Below are 18,751 nucleotides of genomic sequence, written 5' to 3'. Positions count from 1 at the left end.
ACTGTTTAAGAACCCGTTTAAGTCTATTAATTATTTTGATGATACTTTCTGTCATTGTCTTATCTTTGTTGAATATATTGGATTTAGTAACATTTTTAATTTTATTGCTGGGGTTTTCCTCAATGTTTCATAATTGAAATGTGATAAATTTTCCTGATGTATAAATATGGTGCATTTATATTCTAGGTGTTTCCCCTAGACTATATTCTTATTACTACCATCATCATGTACTTCATATTTACTTCAATGGCTGGAATTCGCAGCATGGGTATATGGTTCTTCTGGATAAGGGTAAACTTTATTGTATCTTTCATGCACTTTTCAAATAATTTAGCCTGTTAGACAAATAAATAAAACATTGCAAATACATATTAGAAAACATGCAGCAAAGGTATTAAAACAAATACCTGTTTTGTCAGGTGTTATATTAGCTCGAGTAAATCATTTCGTTTCACATCCAGACAACATGTGCAGGAATTATTCTGAAACTTAATGCCTTGGAATTTGTCCACAATAACTAGGTAGCAATTTTGTTATATTTAAATGCTTAATTTTAAAACATGTATTAGTGGTAGTAGTATTTTAAAAAAGTGTTTTAGCATACTGTATTTCATAATATGATATTAGTGTGGATTCAGTTTTAAAGCATTGTGTACAGGGTATCTTAACTTTTAACATTTTTCATATTATTAAAGTTTTTTTACTTAAGCAGGGTTGCTTTGAAAATGGACACTTGCTAGAAATGGAATGTGTAGATGCTTATTTTCTGTAAAAGAAACAATTCTTAACCATAGCAATAGCACTTAGACTTATATACCACTTCATAATATTTTATAGCCCTCTTTAAGCGGTTTTCTCTGTCCCTCACCAAAACTGATAGCCATTCTCATCAGTTTTGTTTTCAAATATTTGAAAGGCTAAAACATAGATGAGATAGTACATCATTTTTTTTTCTTTAGTCCACTCTTAATCTGTAGTCCATGGGGGACAGGGGTCTATGGATGGATAGATTTCAGGGAATCCATGAATTTGGATGGGGGGGGAATTATAAATGTATTTTCACATAAACAGGTAATCCTCAATTTATGACCACAACTGAGCACAAAATTTCTGTTGCTAAATAAGACAGTTGTTAAGTGAGTTTTGCTGCAACGGTCGTAAGTGTGAAAAGGGATCAGAAGTCACTGTTTTCAGTGTTGTTGTAACTTTGAATGATCACTAAATGAATGGTTGTAAGTCAAGGACTACCTGTATTAGTATATTACGCATGTTTTAATAAATGATAACTGCATTTGAGCACAAATACATTTTGCTTTCTTTGTAATGCAATCTGTGTATTTTATTTGTGCATTTAAATACATTTTTTCTAGGAAAGGATCCATTCTCAAAGGAGTCTATGGCATGAAAAAGTTAAAGACCTCTGCTCTAAAAATAAAATCAGTAACAAGAAATTCGTGTTGCAGAAAATTGGATTGATTATATGTAAAACTATCTGGTGGGCTGATTCCCTTTGGAACAAATACTTTAAAAAGATGGACACTTATTTTGTAGAAGTATTTTCTCAAACACTGAATGCTGCAGCAACAGCACTTTGCAGGAATTAGACTGTTCTTCATTTATTTGTGTGAATTATAAAGCCAGCTATCTCAAACAAGTGACTCTGAGCAGCTTACAAAGATTAAAAAAACAGAAGAAAAGACTAGATGATTTTAAGTGCCTTTCAAACTATAAGCTCCACAGAAAGGATCAGTAGCATTTAGTTTAATCCCCCAGTGGAGCCCACATCACCCAAGCATAAGATCCCAAGCCACGTGCCAGATATTTCATTCATGCTTTGCTGTAGTTCTCTCTCTTCTTTTCTCTTTCTTTGCTGCTTCTGTTTCCTGACCTTGTTTGGTCCTTTGCTGTTAAGTACATGGGATAATGTGCTGTGTGGGAAAGAATAAGAATATATAACACCAGTGTAGATGTACTCATAATTTGGCTTGGCATAGCCCAGTTTCCTATAGATTGATATATTTTAACATGATTGCATATTTAGATAAGTTAAAGCAGGGGTCTCCAAACTTTGCAACTTTAAGACTTGTGGACTTCAACTCCCAGAATTCCCCAGCCAATTTTGCCACATTTGGAGACCCCTGAGTTAAAGCATCCATTCATCAGCAATATTTTGTTTCTATGGAATAGTAAACTCCTGTAATTCTTCAAAATTTGGAGCAGAAATTGCAAATGAAAGGTTAGATAGCCTATTTAAATTATATTTTGAGAGACTTCTTACTTTAATGTCATAATGTGTTAATATAAGAACTTATTTTTAAATTTTAGCTGTACAAGATCAGACGGGGGAGGACACGACCTCAAGCCCTTCTCTTTCTTTGTATGATACTTCTGTTGATTGTTCTTCACACCAGCTATATGATCTACAGTTTAGCCCCTCAATATGTTATGTATGGGAGTCAAAAGTATCTAATTACGGTAAGATTTTGGAACTTCACAGTCAGCCATCATGCATTTTGAAATAAGCACTTTTTTGTGTTATGTTGAACATAAGTTCAAGTAATAAATCTAGTGTTCAGTTGTGTAATACCTTAAGCATTATAATGGTAATGTCATAATATGAAGGACAAAATATAATTATTTTCTTCTTTTTCCTTTTCATTGTTTTTTCCCCAATTCCATCCTTCAATATCTTAACAGTGCCTAAAATTTTCCTAACACTGAGGGTGGGTTTGGTCCATATTCCACACACACCCCCTAAGAAATCAGGAGGAGTTGGACTAGGGCAGGGGTAGGCAACCTTGGCTCTTTTATGACTCGTGGACTTCAACTCCCAGAATTCCTGAGCCAGCATGGTTGGCTCAGGAATTCTGGGAGTTGAAGTCCATGAGTCATAAAAGAGCCAAGGTTGCCTACCCCTGGACTAGGGGATAGGCCTTCGTGGTACTGACCCTCCCTTTTGGATCATAGTTGCCCCATAGATGTTCCCATTCTCTTGGTGTACAGCAAGGGCTCCAAAACAGTTTTATTTCAGTGGCTCCAGGGTCCAATTGCATGTATGTTTTAATGTGTTCCAAATAGGTTTCATACAGGACTTGTACTTACTTCTTCCTACAGTGTATAAGTGATATATTTATTTTTTGCCCAGGCCTAGCCTTAATGAATTCTTTACTTTTATTCTTGAAGGAGGGTGTCACACAAATTTATTTTATACTTTTATATTTTCGGAGAGCCACAGTATTACAAAGCTTGTAAATCTGTTACTACTGTATATCATACTATTCAAAGTAGACTTTTTTTTCCTAAGCATTTTCAATCATTCCTTGATGACCCAGTCATCACAATTGAGCCCAAATTTTTTATTGCTAAGTGAAACATTTGTTAAGTGAATTTTGCCCCATTTTACAACTTTTCTTGCCACAGTTGTTAAGGGAATCACTGCACTTGGTAAGTTGGTAACATGGTTGTTAAGTGAATCTGGTTTCCCCATTGACTTTGCTTGTCAGAAGGTCGCAGAAGCTAATCACATGACCCCTGGGCACTGCAACCATCATAAATATGAACCAGTTGCCAAGCATCTGAATTTTGATCATGGGGATGTTGCAATGGTTATTAAGTGTGGGAAATGGTCATAAGTCACTGTTTTCAGTGCTGTTGTAACTTTAAATGGTCACTAATGAATTGTTGTAAGTTGAGGACTACCTGTATCTCTTTTTAAAGGGAAAAGACTCATGATGCTTGTTGCACCAAGTAAAATTCATGATGTGTCAATGGCATTAGTATCTATGAAATAACCCTCAATTAATGTCTTCTTTGTGCAGAATAATAAGACATTTGAAGGACACTTGAACAATGAAACAACATACATATCCAAAGACTGTGATGCAGATGCACCTGAAGGTGAGATAACTCCATACCCAGTTCTAATATATAGTGAAAGATACTTGAATTGGTAATTAGTCTATTTGAATGTATTGATTTTTCATGGAAGACACTAAAGCTACTCACCAATCACTATCAGAACTTGCCTTGCAGCTGACATTAATTTGATTCTTAATCCCCAACTATGGTTGCAATCCTGATGATACACCTCCTATCTCATGAACTTCTAAGAAATAAAAATATTGTCAAATCTGTCGATGAATTGTCCTTCTATTTCCACAGTCTGTTCTGATGTTATATGAAGGCCTTTGACCCTGAGTCATCAAATTCCTTTAAATGTTGCATATCAAATATATGAAATTAGAAACTTGTTGATGCTTGGACATAATGGCTTCTCTAAGGAAGTAGCCACTCCTAAATAGAGTTCCCTCAACAAAATTTCCCATCCATATAGATTTTTCTGTTATTTTCAAAAGAATATACTTTTAAGTATATTTCTGTTGCCCATTTTGCAATGACAGGTTTGTTTTTTCCCCTACTCTTGGGCAGTTTTTAAACAAGCTTAACATTCAGAAGGATGTTCCTTCACAAACAGCTGTTTTCATATTATCTTCCTCTCAAGTAGTCCAGATGCTTGAGTACTCTCCACTTCATTCATTAGGGAGGTAGTCTATTTAAAGGAAGTTCATGAGTGAATAAGAAAGTATTTACGACTTCCTCTCTAGTGGCGTATGTTTGTTTGCTTGTTTGTTTCTGCAGAGAATGGCTGCTAATTCCTTGTGTATAATTTCCAGAAGATTGTTGGAAAAAATGTGTCACTATATTTTTTTTTTGCCTTATAAAACTGTGACTGTAGTCTTAAGGATGCTTATTTTCTTTCAGTAGAATTACTTCTAAGTAATGTGTTAATGACTAGACTAACTTGTATTTTGGAGTAAAGATGAGCATTTGGCCACTAACTAGATAATTTATTACTTTCCCCACCAGCTTTTGGGAAGAAAAAAAGTGCTGAGACGAAGGACTCTTTAATAAAGAAACTGACACACTAATTCATTTGTAATAAATTGTTGTGGCTGTAACTCCTTGTTCAGCGAGAATGTTCTCTTAAATATGTTCATTGTTCTATAGTGCAGTACATTTTAGCAGTCCAATTTACTTTCTAATTTACATCCTACTTCCAGGCCTTATGGTTTATATACCAGTATATATTGATTATGAGATTATACTGACAGAAGAGTATTAGAAATAAGAGCGTTGCTGATGTGATTGCACATGAATCCCGGTTTCATTGGTAATATTAAAAAGAGGTTGTTATGGCAACCACATTTCTAAAAATATTGCCTCGAATAGAAGAGTAACCTGGATGAATTAGACTTAAGCATATCTATCCCAGGATCCTGTTTCCCACAGTGCTTAACTTGATGCTTGCAGAAATAACTACAGTATCTTCTCTATTCTTCAGCAAATGTTATTTTAGAGCATTATGCCACCAATACCTGGAAGTGTTGTTCAGTGGTTACAGCTGCTCTTCATTTATCCATCATTTATTTGTATAATGTTTCTCTAAAGAAACTTTGGTTGTGAGCCATCACCGTATCTTGTGGTAATTAAAACGATGTAATTCATTATGTAGGAGAAAAAGGCTTTATTCTGAAGGTCCATCATGGAGTGACCTCACTTTCTTATTTTTAAAATTAATTCCCTGTCTTGCACTATGTATAGGAATGTGCAAAATACTCTCCTTATTGTGATAATAAGTTTAAAATAATCTACAAAAAGGAAAATGGTTTTAAACTGGAAAGTTAGCAAGTTGTAAAACAAACTTCTAGACCTCAGGGCTACATTTATCTTCAGAAGTTAGTCTGGGTCTTTCCTCCAGAGGAATTGTTAATAAGTAGAAAAGGGGAGGGGGTCAGTTCAGATAAAAAAGACATGGTAAATGTGATAGTAACATGTACCCTTTTTCAAAACAAATGTTACAATTATCAAGGATTGACAAGAAAAGTAATCTCAAGGTTGTGGGTATATATTATAATGAAAATGTCGGGGGCAGAGTGTGGTAATTTTTAAATCAATAAAGTAAACATCAGCAGATATAAAACAGAGGAACTCTGTTAGTAAGGAACAAATTCAAAAATAAAATTATCAATTCTATAATAACTTTTATTCAGATGTATAAGGCCATATTTAAATATTAGTATAAGGCTATCCTTAGTTCTCACTTTATACAGTTATTTTCTAAAATTAGAAAGTGGCATTATTTGCACATTTATAACAATAATTTTGAACTTACCACAGAAATAGTCATTTTCAATCCTGAGGAAAACTGCTAATAATAATTCAGAAAAAAAATCACTATGTTCATAGGGCACAAGATTTCTAGTGGAATTTATAGATGGAAGCAATTCTGCCCTGATATAATTTTAGTCTCACTTCAGGTGGCCCGCAATATAAAAGCACATGCCTAATTTTGGGTGAATGCCACATAAAAAAAAATTGTAGGATAATGAGTGAAATTAAAAACACTTCCCCCCTATATCTAAAGCAAGCTCTCCTTTAGATATTTATACCCATTAGCATGCAATATCTACCTCTTTTCTATAGAAAAAAAATGCAGTAACTAGTCTTGTGGCTTCATTTACCTGTTAAATTTTGAAAAAGCTGCAAACGTAATGTTTGAAATGTAGGTCAATCCCATGGAGTTCTTCTATTTTCAGCATGGCTTAGCTTTAATTGTGTCCTTTAAGGGCACATAATATTTCTTTAATTATACGTTATCTTAGATTTTCAGGGAGAAGAGAATTGTTAGAAAGTGTACGTGAGCTGAGACAATGTTCCCATTCATTGTAGTTTTCATAATGAAGGACAAATCAAGAAGAAATGGATAGTTGTGAAAAGAACTGTCCTTGGAACCAATGGGGAAAATCTACTGTATCTTATCCACCAATATCAACCCAAAGTTTTCCAAGCCAGTGTCACTCAGTAGATTTAATAGGCAGTTTTAATACTAGACATTTTGAATGGATCATAGCCTGGTCTCATTGCTGAACATGCATGCACCATTTTTATCCAATAGAAGGTGGCAGTTATTTCCTCAAATAATTATCTGGGATTTTAGGTGATAGTTTTAATTTCATCTGTAAGAATCAAAGCTATTGAAGACAAAGGAAACAGACAAGACTGGGTGCAAAACGTGGATTCCTTTAAATATTAATGCTGCTTGGGCAAGTTGATTATCAGATGAATTTAATATTTTCACCCTAAACAGGATTTCTTTCTTCTCCTTCCTTCCATGTCCAGGTATTTTTCCCCTCCTCTCAACTCTATCCAAATTTGTTCTTTCCCTTCGTGAAGACCAAATGGATCCAAAAAATCAGCTATAATTTGTTTTGTCAGATTACTGTAGAGAGCCATCTGTAGGTCTGTTCATTTTCTTTAATTCAGATAAGCAGCTGGAGGGGGTTGCGTATGGCATGGAATATGCTACTTTGATTTTCTTGTGTGTTATTTCTTGTCACATAGAGTGTAATAGTTGGCTCAGAATAATAAAGCTCCTTCGCTGCAGAATTAGATCTCAATTTACATTTTTGGGCTTTTTCCTGCACGTGTTTGATTTATTTAGGTACCACCCTTTTCAGCTTTGAAAGAGGCCTCCAAGATAGTTTACAAGCTTAAAATGTAGAGTAATAATGGGAAGAGTGAGAACCCATTTAAGTTATCTTGTAGAGGGATAGTCTATATCAGACATGTCAAACACAAGGCCCGGGGGCCGGATGCGGACCTCGAAGTGGTTTCATGTGGCCCACGAAGCCATCCTGGAAACAGTGAGGGAATTGTCCCCACTGCCTTGGCCCTGGCCCAGGCCGGCCGGGAGCCAATGTACAATTTTGTAGTGGCCATCTATGCTGAAACACATTCAGTCTTAGCTCCACAAGCCATCTAGAAACAGTGAGGAACCAGCCCCTGCCGTGTCGGCCCCGCTCCCTGGGTGCATGCTGGGGAGGTGTCACCCTTTGTGAGAAATGAAGAAATGGACCATGCCTTGGTGCTTGCCCTGGTCCCACCTCCTTCTGCCAAAGACCCTCAGATCTGTCCCACTCCTGCCCAGGCCCCCACAGGCACCCTTGACGCGAACGATGTAGAGCTGGCCATGCCCACCCAGTAGGCCATACCCACTCCATCCACGCCCACCCAGTAGGCCGCACCCACCCTGGCCACACCCACCCGGCCCCCCGAGGGCAACCGCAATGCTGATGCGTCCCCCAATGAAATTGAGTTTGACGCCCCTGGTTTATATAAATCTGCTTAGTTACTTCAGCTAGCAGCGTAATCTCCTTAATGGTGCTGCACTGCTGTTCCCACAACACATTGCCTAAGGAGAGGTGTGTGATTCCCATTCTCCAGATATTAAGAAATGTGTTTCTACATCTCTTTTTTCAAGCTCTAAATTGTTCAGTATTTTAATAGTTAACCCAATATGTTGCCTTTAAAGTCAATTTTTTAAAAATGTATTATCTAATGCAGGGGTCCTCAACCTTGGCAACTTTAAGACTTGTGGACTTCAACTCCCAGAATTCTTCAGCCAGCTTTGCCAAGGTTGAGGATCCCATTCTACTGTATATAATATATCTTGAATGCTTATATAACCAGAAAGGCAAGTCCTGCATTTAATAATAAGAACAGAAAAAACAACTCCATTTATAAGAAAAAAAGTAAAGCAAACTAAAGAGTTTTTGAAATCAAATATGTTTTAAGAGGTCATCTAAATTATTGGAAAAGAGAGGAATTTATGTGGTGTAAATTAATAGTATAAACTAGTTCAATATTTAATCTCAGGCATGTCTGGACAATTCTACAGCAAATATTCTTAATTTTTGTTTTTATGTATATGCTGTGAGATTTTTAATAAAGAGGAATTTTTTGTTTGGACTAAAGGTATTTCCATGTTTGATATGAGGTCAATTGGCATAAGATACAATCACTGACCTTGGGAAATAGAGAATGAGGTCTTATAGATAGATGAAATGGAAGCTAATGCCCTTGGTGAGTGAAATATATATACAGTAGTACATCAGTACTCATCCTTAATTGATTCCAGGAGGCACGATGAGTACCAAAGAAATTTTTCCCATAAGAAATAATGTAGTGAGTCCGAAGGCAGTCGGCACTGACCAGTTGTAGCTTGTGCGTTGAATATCAAACAAACAATTGGGTATGTCTAGTTTAACGAAGAGAAGGACGAGGGGGGACATGATAGCAGTGTTCCAATATCTCAGGGGCTGCCACAAAGAAGAGGGAGTCAGGCTATTCTCCAAAGCGCCTGAAGGCAGGACAAGAAGCCACGGGTGGAAACTAACCAAAGAGAGAAGCAACCTAGAACTAAGGAGAAACTTCCTGACAGTTAGAACAATTAACCAGTGGAACAACCTGCCTCCAGAAGCGGTGAATGCGCCAACACTGGAAGTTTTTAAGAAGAGACTGGACAGCCATTTGTCCGAAATGGTATAGGGTTTCCTGCCTGAGCAGGGGGTTGGACTAGATGACCTCCGAGGTCCCTTCCAACTTTATCATTATTATTATATAATGAATACCGGGACAAAATTTTCACGTCAAAAGGTGTTGAGTACCAAAGTCAATGAGTTTCAAAGCAATTGAGTACCAAGGTACCACTGTATTTTCTTGTAAATATTTACAACACTGAATAACTTTATTTTTAATTATGTAATTGGCCATTTGTCCTCTGTCACATCTTCGGGGAAAAGATTTGGTTAAATATTTCAGGATACCCATTTTGTCTTTTAAAATGTCCTTGGATCACCCAAAGGCATTCTATAATTATTACAGGTAATTATTATTTAATGTCCATTGGTTCAGCAATTGTTGACTGTTCAAACTTAAGGTGGCACTGAACAAGGGGTGCCTATGTCACGTTCTTGTAATTGTAGCTGTCACAGGGTTCCTGAGTCATAGGACTGTGATTCAGACAACTGGTTCACAATTATAACATTGCAGTGTCCCACAGTTATATGATCGCCATTTTCGATCTTTGCTCCCTCCAACAAGCAAAGTCAGTCAAGCTGACAAAGGATCACAATTGGTGATCACATGACAGCAGGATACTGGAACTGGGCAGGATTTGCTTTATAGCAGCTACTGGGGCTGCCGGAATGGCTGTTGTAGCTCAATGCAATCACATGATGTTGCCCCTTACAACCTGGCTGCTTAGTAATGGAGTTCCCCGTTCAAATTACCATTGGTAACTGAGGACTACCTATACTATATTAATTAGTTCTAACCAATATTAACTATATTGGTTAGAACAATTAACCAATGGAACAACCTGCCTCCAGAAGCAGTGAATGCTCCAACACTGGAAGTTTTTAAGAAGAGACTGGACAGCCATCTGTCCGAAATGGTGTAGGGTTTCCTGCCTGAGCAGGGGGTTGGACTCGATGACCTCCAAGGTCCCTTCCAACTTTATTATTATTATTATTATTATTATTATTATTATTATTATTATTATTATTATTATTATTATTATTATTATTATTATNAAAAAAATCACCTTTAGCTATTAATTGTGTGTTTCAAGATTAAGATGATACATGGTATTTCTGCAGTACATTTCCAGCATGCCTCATCACTGAAGTAAGGGAACCAAAAACATATTTTGATGCAATATTTTCATAGCTTTGGATCAATGTAAGAACTTCCTGTCTTTAAGAATAGTCTTACAAATATCAGCACCTACTCATCCTTGTTTGGGCTTAAACATAATCCAAACTAGCTAGAAGCTAACTCGGAGGAGATTCAACCTTTTTCACAAATGATTCTTGAAAGATGTTTGGTATGGCACCTTTAGTACTGAAAACTGTTTGATTTTAAAATGTTTCCAAAAACAAAGTACTTAGCAGCATTCATTTGTGATTCTTTGTAATTTTATCCCATGATTTAAAAGAAAATAGCACATAAGTAATTAGCCTCTTGAATTTGTTCTTTAACTTTAGATTCATTGAGATTATTTTTAGACAAACCTTGCTTGATCAACTATTAATGGCTCTCCAGTTTTTTCTTTGGATCTTGCTGAGTTTGCTAGTCAAATTCAGGATAGGTTTTTGCTTTCCCTAAATCCATCTTCTCTGGAAAAACATCTGCACTTTACTTACTCATCTGAGATATTCTCTTGAGAAATCTGTCATAGAAATCTTTTAATACTTTTTTTGCCCTGTCTATGTTGTATATTATCCGTAGCAGGTGTTCAAGCTAAATGTTACTTTAAAATACGCCTATCTTGGTATGAATAAGGAACAGAAGACCTTAGATTATTTTTGTCAAGCTTTACAGGACACTCTCCCATTGCATCAGTAGTGTGGGTGCGCTATATCCCCATGGCAACAGTTTCTTGCTCCTCTTTTGGCTCTTCATTGTTTTAGTGAAGGTGAAAGATAATCAAGCTGAATTTCTTCTTGGCTAATTGGTAGGAAAAGAAAAAAAACTGAAGTGGTATTTTACTATGACAGATTTCTTTCTGAAACATGTAGGCTTCCGATCAACGTAAGTGTTTAATGTTGTCAGCAACTTAATTTGCAAAGTACTTGATCGTGGGAGTGGACATTGTAGATGTTTGTTCTATGGAGGTGGCTTTCAGGGTCTGTCAGACAGACACAAAAAAGTAAAACAGGCTGGAGAGAAGCAGTTATCAAACTATAGAAGAACCATAGAAGAATGGGTCCAGAAGAGAGCAGCAGAGATTAAGGACCTGAGAGTAAACATTTGTGAAGTGTTGTTGACTATGTTTAGCCTGTGGGGACACAAAATTGCTTGTCTTCAAATATCTGAAGTGCTGTTGTGTGCAGAAGTGTTCAGAGTTGTTGCAGAAGACAGGGTAAGAAACAATGGCTTTAAATTACAAGGCAACTGTTCAACAAAGGAACAAACTGCTTTAGGAGTCGTGGTCTGTCCTTCGCTGGAAGTGTTTAAACAGAATTTGAAAACCTTCTGGTGGAGATGCCATGGTGGAGATTCTTGCACCGGACAAGGTGTTGGACTTGATGACCCCCAGAGGAACATCCCACTCTTGCCTTCTTTGATTCTGTGAATTGCCACAAGATGCACAAGAGGGAATGATCACAGGCCAAATTAAAGGAGGTTTCTCTTTTGTCTCCTGTTGGGTTTTTTTAAGTAGTTTATTTTTCTTTCCTGAATGGTACTTGAAAACATAATTAAAAATTTCTGTGTAATCCATAGAAATCATAGAGAATGCACATTCCAATTCTCAACACTCTGTTAGTGATCTTAGTCCAGTCATTCTAATTTGGATTTCTGGGTTATGGTTCTCATTTAACAGAGCATATTGAAGGTTCAGAAGGGCTGTGCTTTCTTGGTATTGTTGTGTGCACTCATAACAACATCAATCATCTCAAAGCAACTTGCTCTTGATTTGCTTTGTTGATGCTAAGGCAAACTTTTTTTCCTTTTCCCAGATAGAGGATGTATTTTAGAGCATTAAAAAATCAGGTAGGATTTGCTTGAAACAAAAGGGTACTAAATAAAATAATGCTCATTTAGTGACCCTATTTGTAACCAGCAACTCAATTGTTAAGTGAAGCAATTGCTAAGTGAAACTATGATTGTGCTTATAATTCAGCTTTCCTTTGCTTTACAAGTAGTTATTATCTTAACAACCATTCTTTAGTGGTTGTGACCATTTAAAGTTACAACAGCACTGGAAAAAGTGACCTACAACTGGTCCTTGTATTTATAACAATCACAGCATCCCCACCATCACATAATCAAAACTGAGGCACTTGACAACTAGCATGTATTTACAACATTTGCCGTTTCCTGTGGTCATGTGACCGCCATTTACAACCTTCCCAGCCAGCTTCTGATAAACACAGGGAATGGGGGAAGTTGGATTTACTTAATTCTGGTCCCAATTGTGGCTGTAAGTTGAGACCTACCTGTATAGACCTGTGAAGCTTGTTACTGTGAGGATGGGTTGTAACTTTATTTTTTCATTACTGTCGTAACTGCAAACACTCGCTAAACAAGGCAGTTGCTAAACGAGGACTGGCTGCACCTGGACTGACCAGCAAGATGCTATGGAAAAAGCCGAGGCTGCAGCAAGTCATTTGTTTTGAGTGGAAATTAATTCAGTGAAAGTAGTATTAAGGTATAATGTGAAAAGATTGTTAACATAATCAGGGATTTAGACTAGCTGATCTCTTAAGATACGTTCCAACTCCGTGATTTTATGAAAATAGATTGTAGATGATGCAGGTGGCTGAATCTAGTGCTAATTCTGGAGATCAGGGCTGGCTTACAGAAGTGAAAGCAAGTGAGTGATTTGAGATGGTATGTCTTTTTGAAAGATATGGTGCAGAGGTTCTGAGATAACATCTGCCAGCTCTCCTTCAGAACTCTGGGATGTAATCTGTCGGGTCCCGGTGATTTATATTTGTCAAGCTCAGATAGGTGTTCTCTCATATATGTGCCATTGTGATAGATTCTGCATATCCCTTCCTGCCACACTGGTAAGCACGAGGGCCTGGATAGCTCCTAAAGTTAATGCACTGCATATGGTAATTTAAAGTTCAGTAGTCTGTAAGTTCAGTTCCCGGAAGAGAAAAGACCTGGCTCTGTGGTTTCAACAAGTTCCAATATTGAAAAAGAGCAGTCATGCCATGTATAAGAAGTTCTGATATTTAAATTATAAAATTGCAATCTTAACTATTAAACTTGTACTGTAGATCTGTGTGTTTGAAAACAAATGTATATTTATGTACTTATTTCTCACTTAGCATGTATAAACTACATTCTAAATTCTTCTGGAGGACTAAGAAAGTAGGGTCAGTGAAGTAAGTTGACTCTACTGATACTATCCTCCTAAATGAAATGGCAGAAGAACAAGGCCTTGCTTGTAGGATGTGGCTAAGCCTTACTGCAGTTTGCCAACAAGGTCCATTTTTTTTCCTTAACATGCACTTACATACCCATTCTTCTGAGAATAAAGAGTAGGCTTATTTAGCATATACTGATTCCAGATATTTAAATTGCAAGACATGCTGTTTTGAAAAAAAAAAAGTTTAATGTAGATTTTGACAAACTGTCTTGCGAAGCAGCGGTATACTAATTAACCCTATTGAAAGTGCCAAATCGTCAGAATATAAAACGGTATTAATAAATTTGTCATGGATCTTTGGCATATTAGAGTGTGCGAAGCATACAGAATCCTGGAATATCATGGACATAGATGTTAAAAAACATTCAGGCTAAAATACAATCCCTGCCTGACACTATTATTGGTAAGTGTATTCTTAGAGGTCCATTTACATCCATGCAGACTTTCAAATGGGTGTTTGAGTAAAGAGTCTGGGTTCCCATATTTAAGTTAGGCAGTTTCTTCCCCGGAATATTTTTGTTTATAAAATCAAAAGCCACACTGATATCTATAATGTTCTTAAACGTTTTCTTGCCATTAATTAGTTTTTTTGTTATGAGATGGTGTCAAATAAAACAGTTATCGTGATGGTGCTCTAGTCTGAATCCAGCTTGCTCCTCCACTAAAAGGTTTTTTTTCCCTATTTCTCTGTCTTCTATTTTACTCAAAGGATGTTTTGTATAAATTTTAGACCGAATTTCAGTAAGGCTTCTCAGTCTATAATTTTTTGGGCCACCCTTGCCTCCCTTTTTATATATGAGGGTTATGATGGTGACTTCTCATCTGACCGGGATGCAATTTATATGGGACAACAGCTCTGCTAATAATGGAACCCACCAATCAATGTATGTCTTGAAAAGATCTGGCAGTAAAAAAAAAAATGTTCTCCAGGTGCCTTATTAGATTTCAGAGATTGAATAGTAAATTTGATTTCTGAAATGACAAATTGTGTTTATGAATCCCTTCTCATCCGTTCAGATTGAAAAATGAATGATATTTGGTATCATATATATATATATTGGCAGTAATTTCAGTTGTAAAGAGAATCCATGTATACTTGGAAGAATCATGACCTTTTAAAATCAATTTCCTAACATTTAAGAGCAATTCTTAGCTGCTTCTTTTTTTTATCCCCCTCCAGATCAGTGCACTGTTACTCGGACATATCTGTTTCTGCACAAATTTTGGTTCTTCAGTGCTGCATATTACTTTGGCAATTGGGCTTTTATTGGAGTAAGTAATCTTATTTGAAGATGATTATAAATACAATCTAATGTTCTAGGACCGTGGTGGCGAACCTTTTCGCTTTAGGCCTCTACTGCCGTGTGCAAAAAAAAAAAAAAAGGTTTAATCAATCAATCAATTTCAACTTCTCGCGGGAAAAAAAAAGATCTCGCAAAGTTGGAATTGATTGATTGATTTTTTTAGTCCCACCCAGTCTGCCGTTACCACCGCAACCATGCCCACCCAACGGGCCACGTCCACCCAACGGGCCACGTCCACCCAACGGGCCACGCCCACCCGGCACCCAATGATACATAAGTGGGTTTTGGGTTGTACTTTGGGCACTCGGTCTCTAAAAGGTTTGCCATCACTGTTCTAGGATAACTATACCTACAGTTTTGTGCATCATGGCAATATTGCCTCACCTAAATCTGTTGCATCCTTCATCTGACCTCCAGTAATACAGTGTGTTGATGTAAATTCACAGGTTTTCTTGATTGGATTAATTGTGTCATGCTGCAAAGGGAAAAAATCAGTCATTGAAGGTGAAGTGGACGAAGATGATTCAGATATAAGTGATGATGAGCCACCGCTCTATTACCGCTGACAGCCTGCAGTCCTGAAGGTTAAAGCTTGCAATGTAAAACTGTGAAAATGCCATTTATTCTCGGAAAAGTTCACCTTTGCCAATATTGAAGGGAGAAGTAATATAAACCAGGATTTGGAATGTCTGCAAATCTGACTGGCTTACAGTTAAATTCATTTGTATATAGGCACAAGAGCTAATTTTATGAAGGAAAAATTAAAGAGAACTATTTTTTTGAGTATATGCTATGGAGCTGTGATGTCATTTAAATGGCATTGAACTTTGTTTTCGTTAGTCTTGAATTTTAAGTTTATTAATGACTTTTGTTTCTTTAGATTATTGACAAATCATAAACAAACTGACAAATGTGTCATAGGTCTCATGGAAATCTAAAGTTACCAATACTTGTTAATGTGGAACTAATACCTGAAACATACCTGTTGGTGTATGAAGTGTTACTTAAAGACAATAGAACTAAGTACAGGTCTGGTCATTAGAGCAAATCCCTCCCACATCAAATGTGAATGCAGTATGACTGGAAGGCAGATGGCGTGTAACTATTACATTCAGTAAAATAGTGGAAGAAATATGTATTCCATTTCCAAGTTTTTTTTTATTCAGTTTAGTATCTGCCCACATATACTATTCTCAACCCAGCTGGAGAGAGAACAATAGTCTGGCCAGATCAACAATACAGAATATGTCCTGAGACTTCTAATTCAAAATAACAGTGTAAAGAAAGAAACGAAATTTTTCCATTTTTCATATAATTTGTGAGCTTTAATTTCTTCATGGTTTAAACTAAACCCTGTATGTACATTTTTTAAAAGACATTAAATATTAATCACTTGCTTGGTTACCGTTTGCTATTTACTGTCTTGGCATAATAATACAAATATGCTGAACCAGGTTTTAAACAGTGAAACCAACTATTCAGTATAATTTTGCTTAATTATAATTGATGAAAGGCACAAATGCTTAAAAATCATGCCATTTTGTTTCTTATTTTGTAAAATAAATTAAATCAGGATCCTAAATACATACTGCTCTGAAGTATTCTTGTAATTCAAAATCTATTATTTAATCTTAAGTCTTTATTGTTCTTAGATTTATCATTCCTAAATAATTACAGATAAAGAAAACAAACTTTTCAATGTATTTTCTGTGGTTTCCAGACTGCAGCAATTTCATATATCTGCTCCCTCAATATATTACGGAATAATATTTTAGACTTACCATTACTTTTTATGTTTAAGCCAGCTTTTCTTGCAGGGTTTCCCATGGCAGAAATCATAAGAGGAATGATGTGGTCAAAAGAGAGTCAAAAAAGGGCTTTGTTTAACATGCTTATTGGAAAAAGCAAGGGGAAGAAAGAGAAGGAGAATCCTTTTGCTTCAGTATGATCTCTTTCTTAAGGAGTTTTTTCCCAGGGATATGCCCAACAGGGAACATAAACAGTGTTTTTGTTTTCAAGTTCGGAATATAAGAGCCCCCTTCAAAACTTTTCATTGGATCATTGTAAATCGGGAATAGCAAGAAGAACAAAATGTCTAATATTTAGACTTCACAATTTAACAAACCTGTAATTTAATGCCCTCCAACACACAATGCACACACAGAGACACACATACACCAAAGCTCAGCAAAACAGCCCAGACTATGAGCATAATGTTAGTAATGGCTTGCATTTCCAGCTGACAAGCTCAGCGGTTAAAGACGTTAAGCTTGTCAGCTGGAAAGCTGGCAGCCGGGGTTCAAGACCCAAGCGCTGCGCAAGGGGGCGAGCTCCCGTTCCTTCCCCAGCTCCTGCCTACCTAGCAGTTTGAAAGCATGAAGATGCGAGTAGGTCAGCCAGCTATCACTTTGGTGGGAAGGGGTATAGCCATGCGGTCAAATGACCATGGAAATGTCTTCGGACAACACTGACGTTCTCGGCCAAGAAACGGAAATGAGCACACATCCCTGGAGCTGGATACAACCGGACAGGAGAAACCTTTATTTTTGCCTTTATTAAAACTTAGAATCTCAGCTCACATTGACAACTTCAGTGCATGGAGCAGGATAGTCCACGAATACTCTTGCATATTACTTTATGTTTATTGGCCTTATATATTTGTAATTTGCCCTTTTCAGGCAACCTTTCTTTAAAAAGGAGCACGATATAAGTTGTCCAGGTCCAGAGACAAATGAAATAGATTCGGTAAAAACCTAGGCAATAAAAGTCTTCTTTTTCATGACTTTAAAGACATAAGGAAGCAGTTGATACATGGCTAATAGCACTTACCAAAAAGTGGTTCAATTCCATCTAAGGCAAAAAGATCAGAACTCTGTCTCTGTGATTGCTCCCTGGAATTTACTCAATGCACTTGCAGAATCTTAATTTAAATCCCATTTAGAGGTTTAAGATGACTTAGGCGTTTAGAATGAAACATCTAAGATTCCTCAAACTACTAAACATGTTACGGCCATTCAGCTCCGGTTCTGAAAATCCAACCAGATCAAGAATTAATTCAATTTTCTTTTCAGGATCTGAATTTAAAAGAGGCTAAAAATGTCCCCTTGCACATAATTTTCAAATCTATAGAAGCAGCCACTCAGAGATAGGATAGTCTAGTTTTTATTAATTTATTAGAGGAGCAACCTCAATTAGGACTGGCAGCTCCACTGTTAAGCATTGCAGTCCAGTGAAATACCACATGGCCGTGCCCAACCTATGACATACGTTTCACTGCGGTTGTTCATTGAATCATTTGCAATCATTAAATGCAATGTCTGTAACACATAGTGTGACCACAACTTGTAACTTCCTGCTGATTTCTCCATTGGCTTTGCCAGTTGGAAGCCAGTTCTGAAGGTTGCAGATGGCAATCATGTGACTATGGGATATTGCAACCGCCATAACTTGGAGAACAGATTGTAAATCTGTTTCAGCACCATTGTAAGTTTGAACTGTCATTGAAAGAGGCAACCAGTAACTGAGGACTCTACCTGTATCTGTATATACAACTAGGAAGCAATAGCAAAATTGTTGCTACAATCCATTATCTATACAGGACCCTCTCTTTTACTTCAGCATCACCTTGGATATTTGCAGAAGTGCTGATAAATCTGATTGCATC

General features: G+C 36.8%; 1 protein-coding gene and 1 non-coding gene across 2 annotated transcripts in view; both read left to right on the top strand.

The window, feature by feature from the left end:
- The window catches only part of LMBRD1 (LMBR1 domain containing 1), a 65,223-nt gene extending 48,538 nt beyond the window's left edge, over positions 1–16,685 (top strand). The window contains exons 12-16 of the mRNA XM_015819746.1: positions 187–291; positions 2,326–2,475; positions 3,819–3,897; positions 14,964–15,055; positions 15,534–16,685. Coding sequence (XP_015675232.1) covers positions 187–291; positions 2,326–2,475; positions 3,819–3,897; positions 14,964–15,055; positions 15,534–15,653 — 546 coding nt within the window. The 3' untranslated portion in view covers positions 15,654–16,685. The remainder of the gene's footprint in view (positions 1–186; positions 292–2,325; positions 2,476–3,818; positions 3,898–14,963; positions 15,056–15,533) is intronic.
- LOC114922815 lies at positions 13,710–13,841 on the top strand. Its single transcript, XR_003810493.1, has one exon.
- Positions 16,686–18,751: the final 2,066 nt, after the last annotated feature.

This window comes from Protobothrops mucrosquamatus, unplaced genomic scaffold (assembly GCF_001527695.2).
Source record: "Protobothrops mucrosquamatus isolate PMUCROS unplaced genomic scaffold, P.Mucros_1.0 scaffold973, whole genome shotgun sequence".
Taxonomy (NCBI): Eukaryota; Metazoa; Chordata; class Lepidosauria; order Squamata; family Viperidae; genus Protobothrops; species Protobothrops mucrosquamatus.
This window is presented reverse-complemented; position numbering and strand designations above follow the sequence as displayed.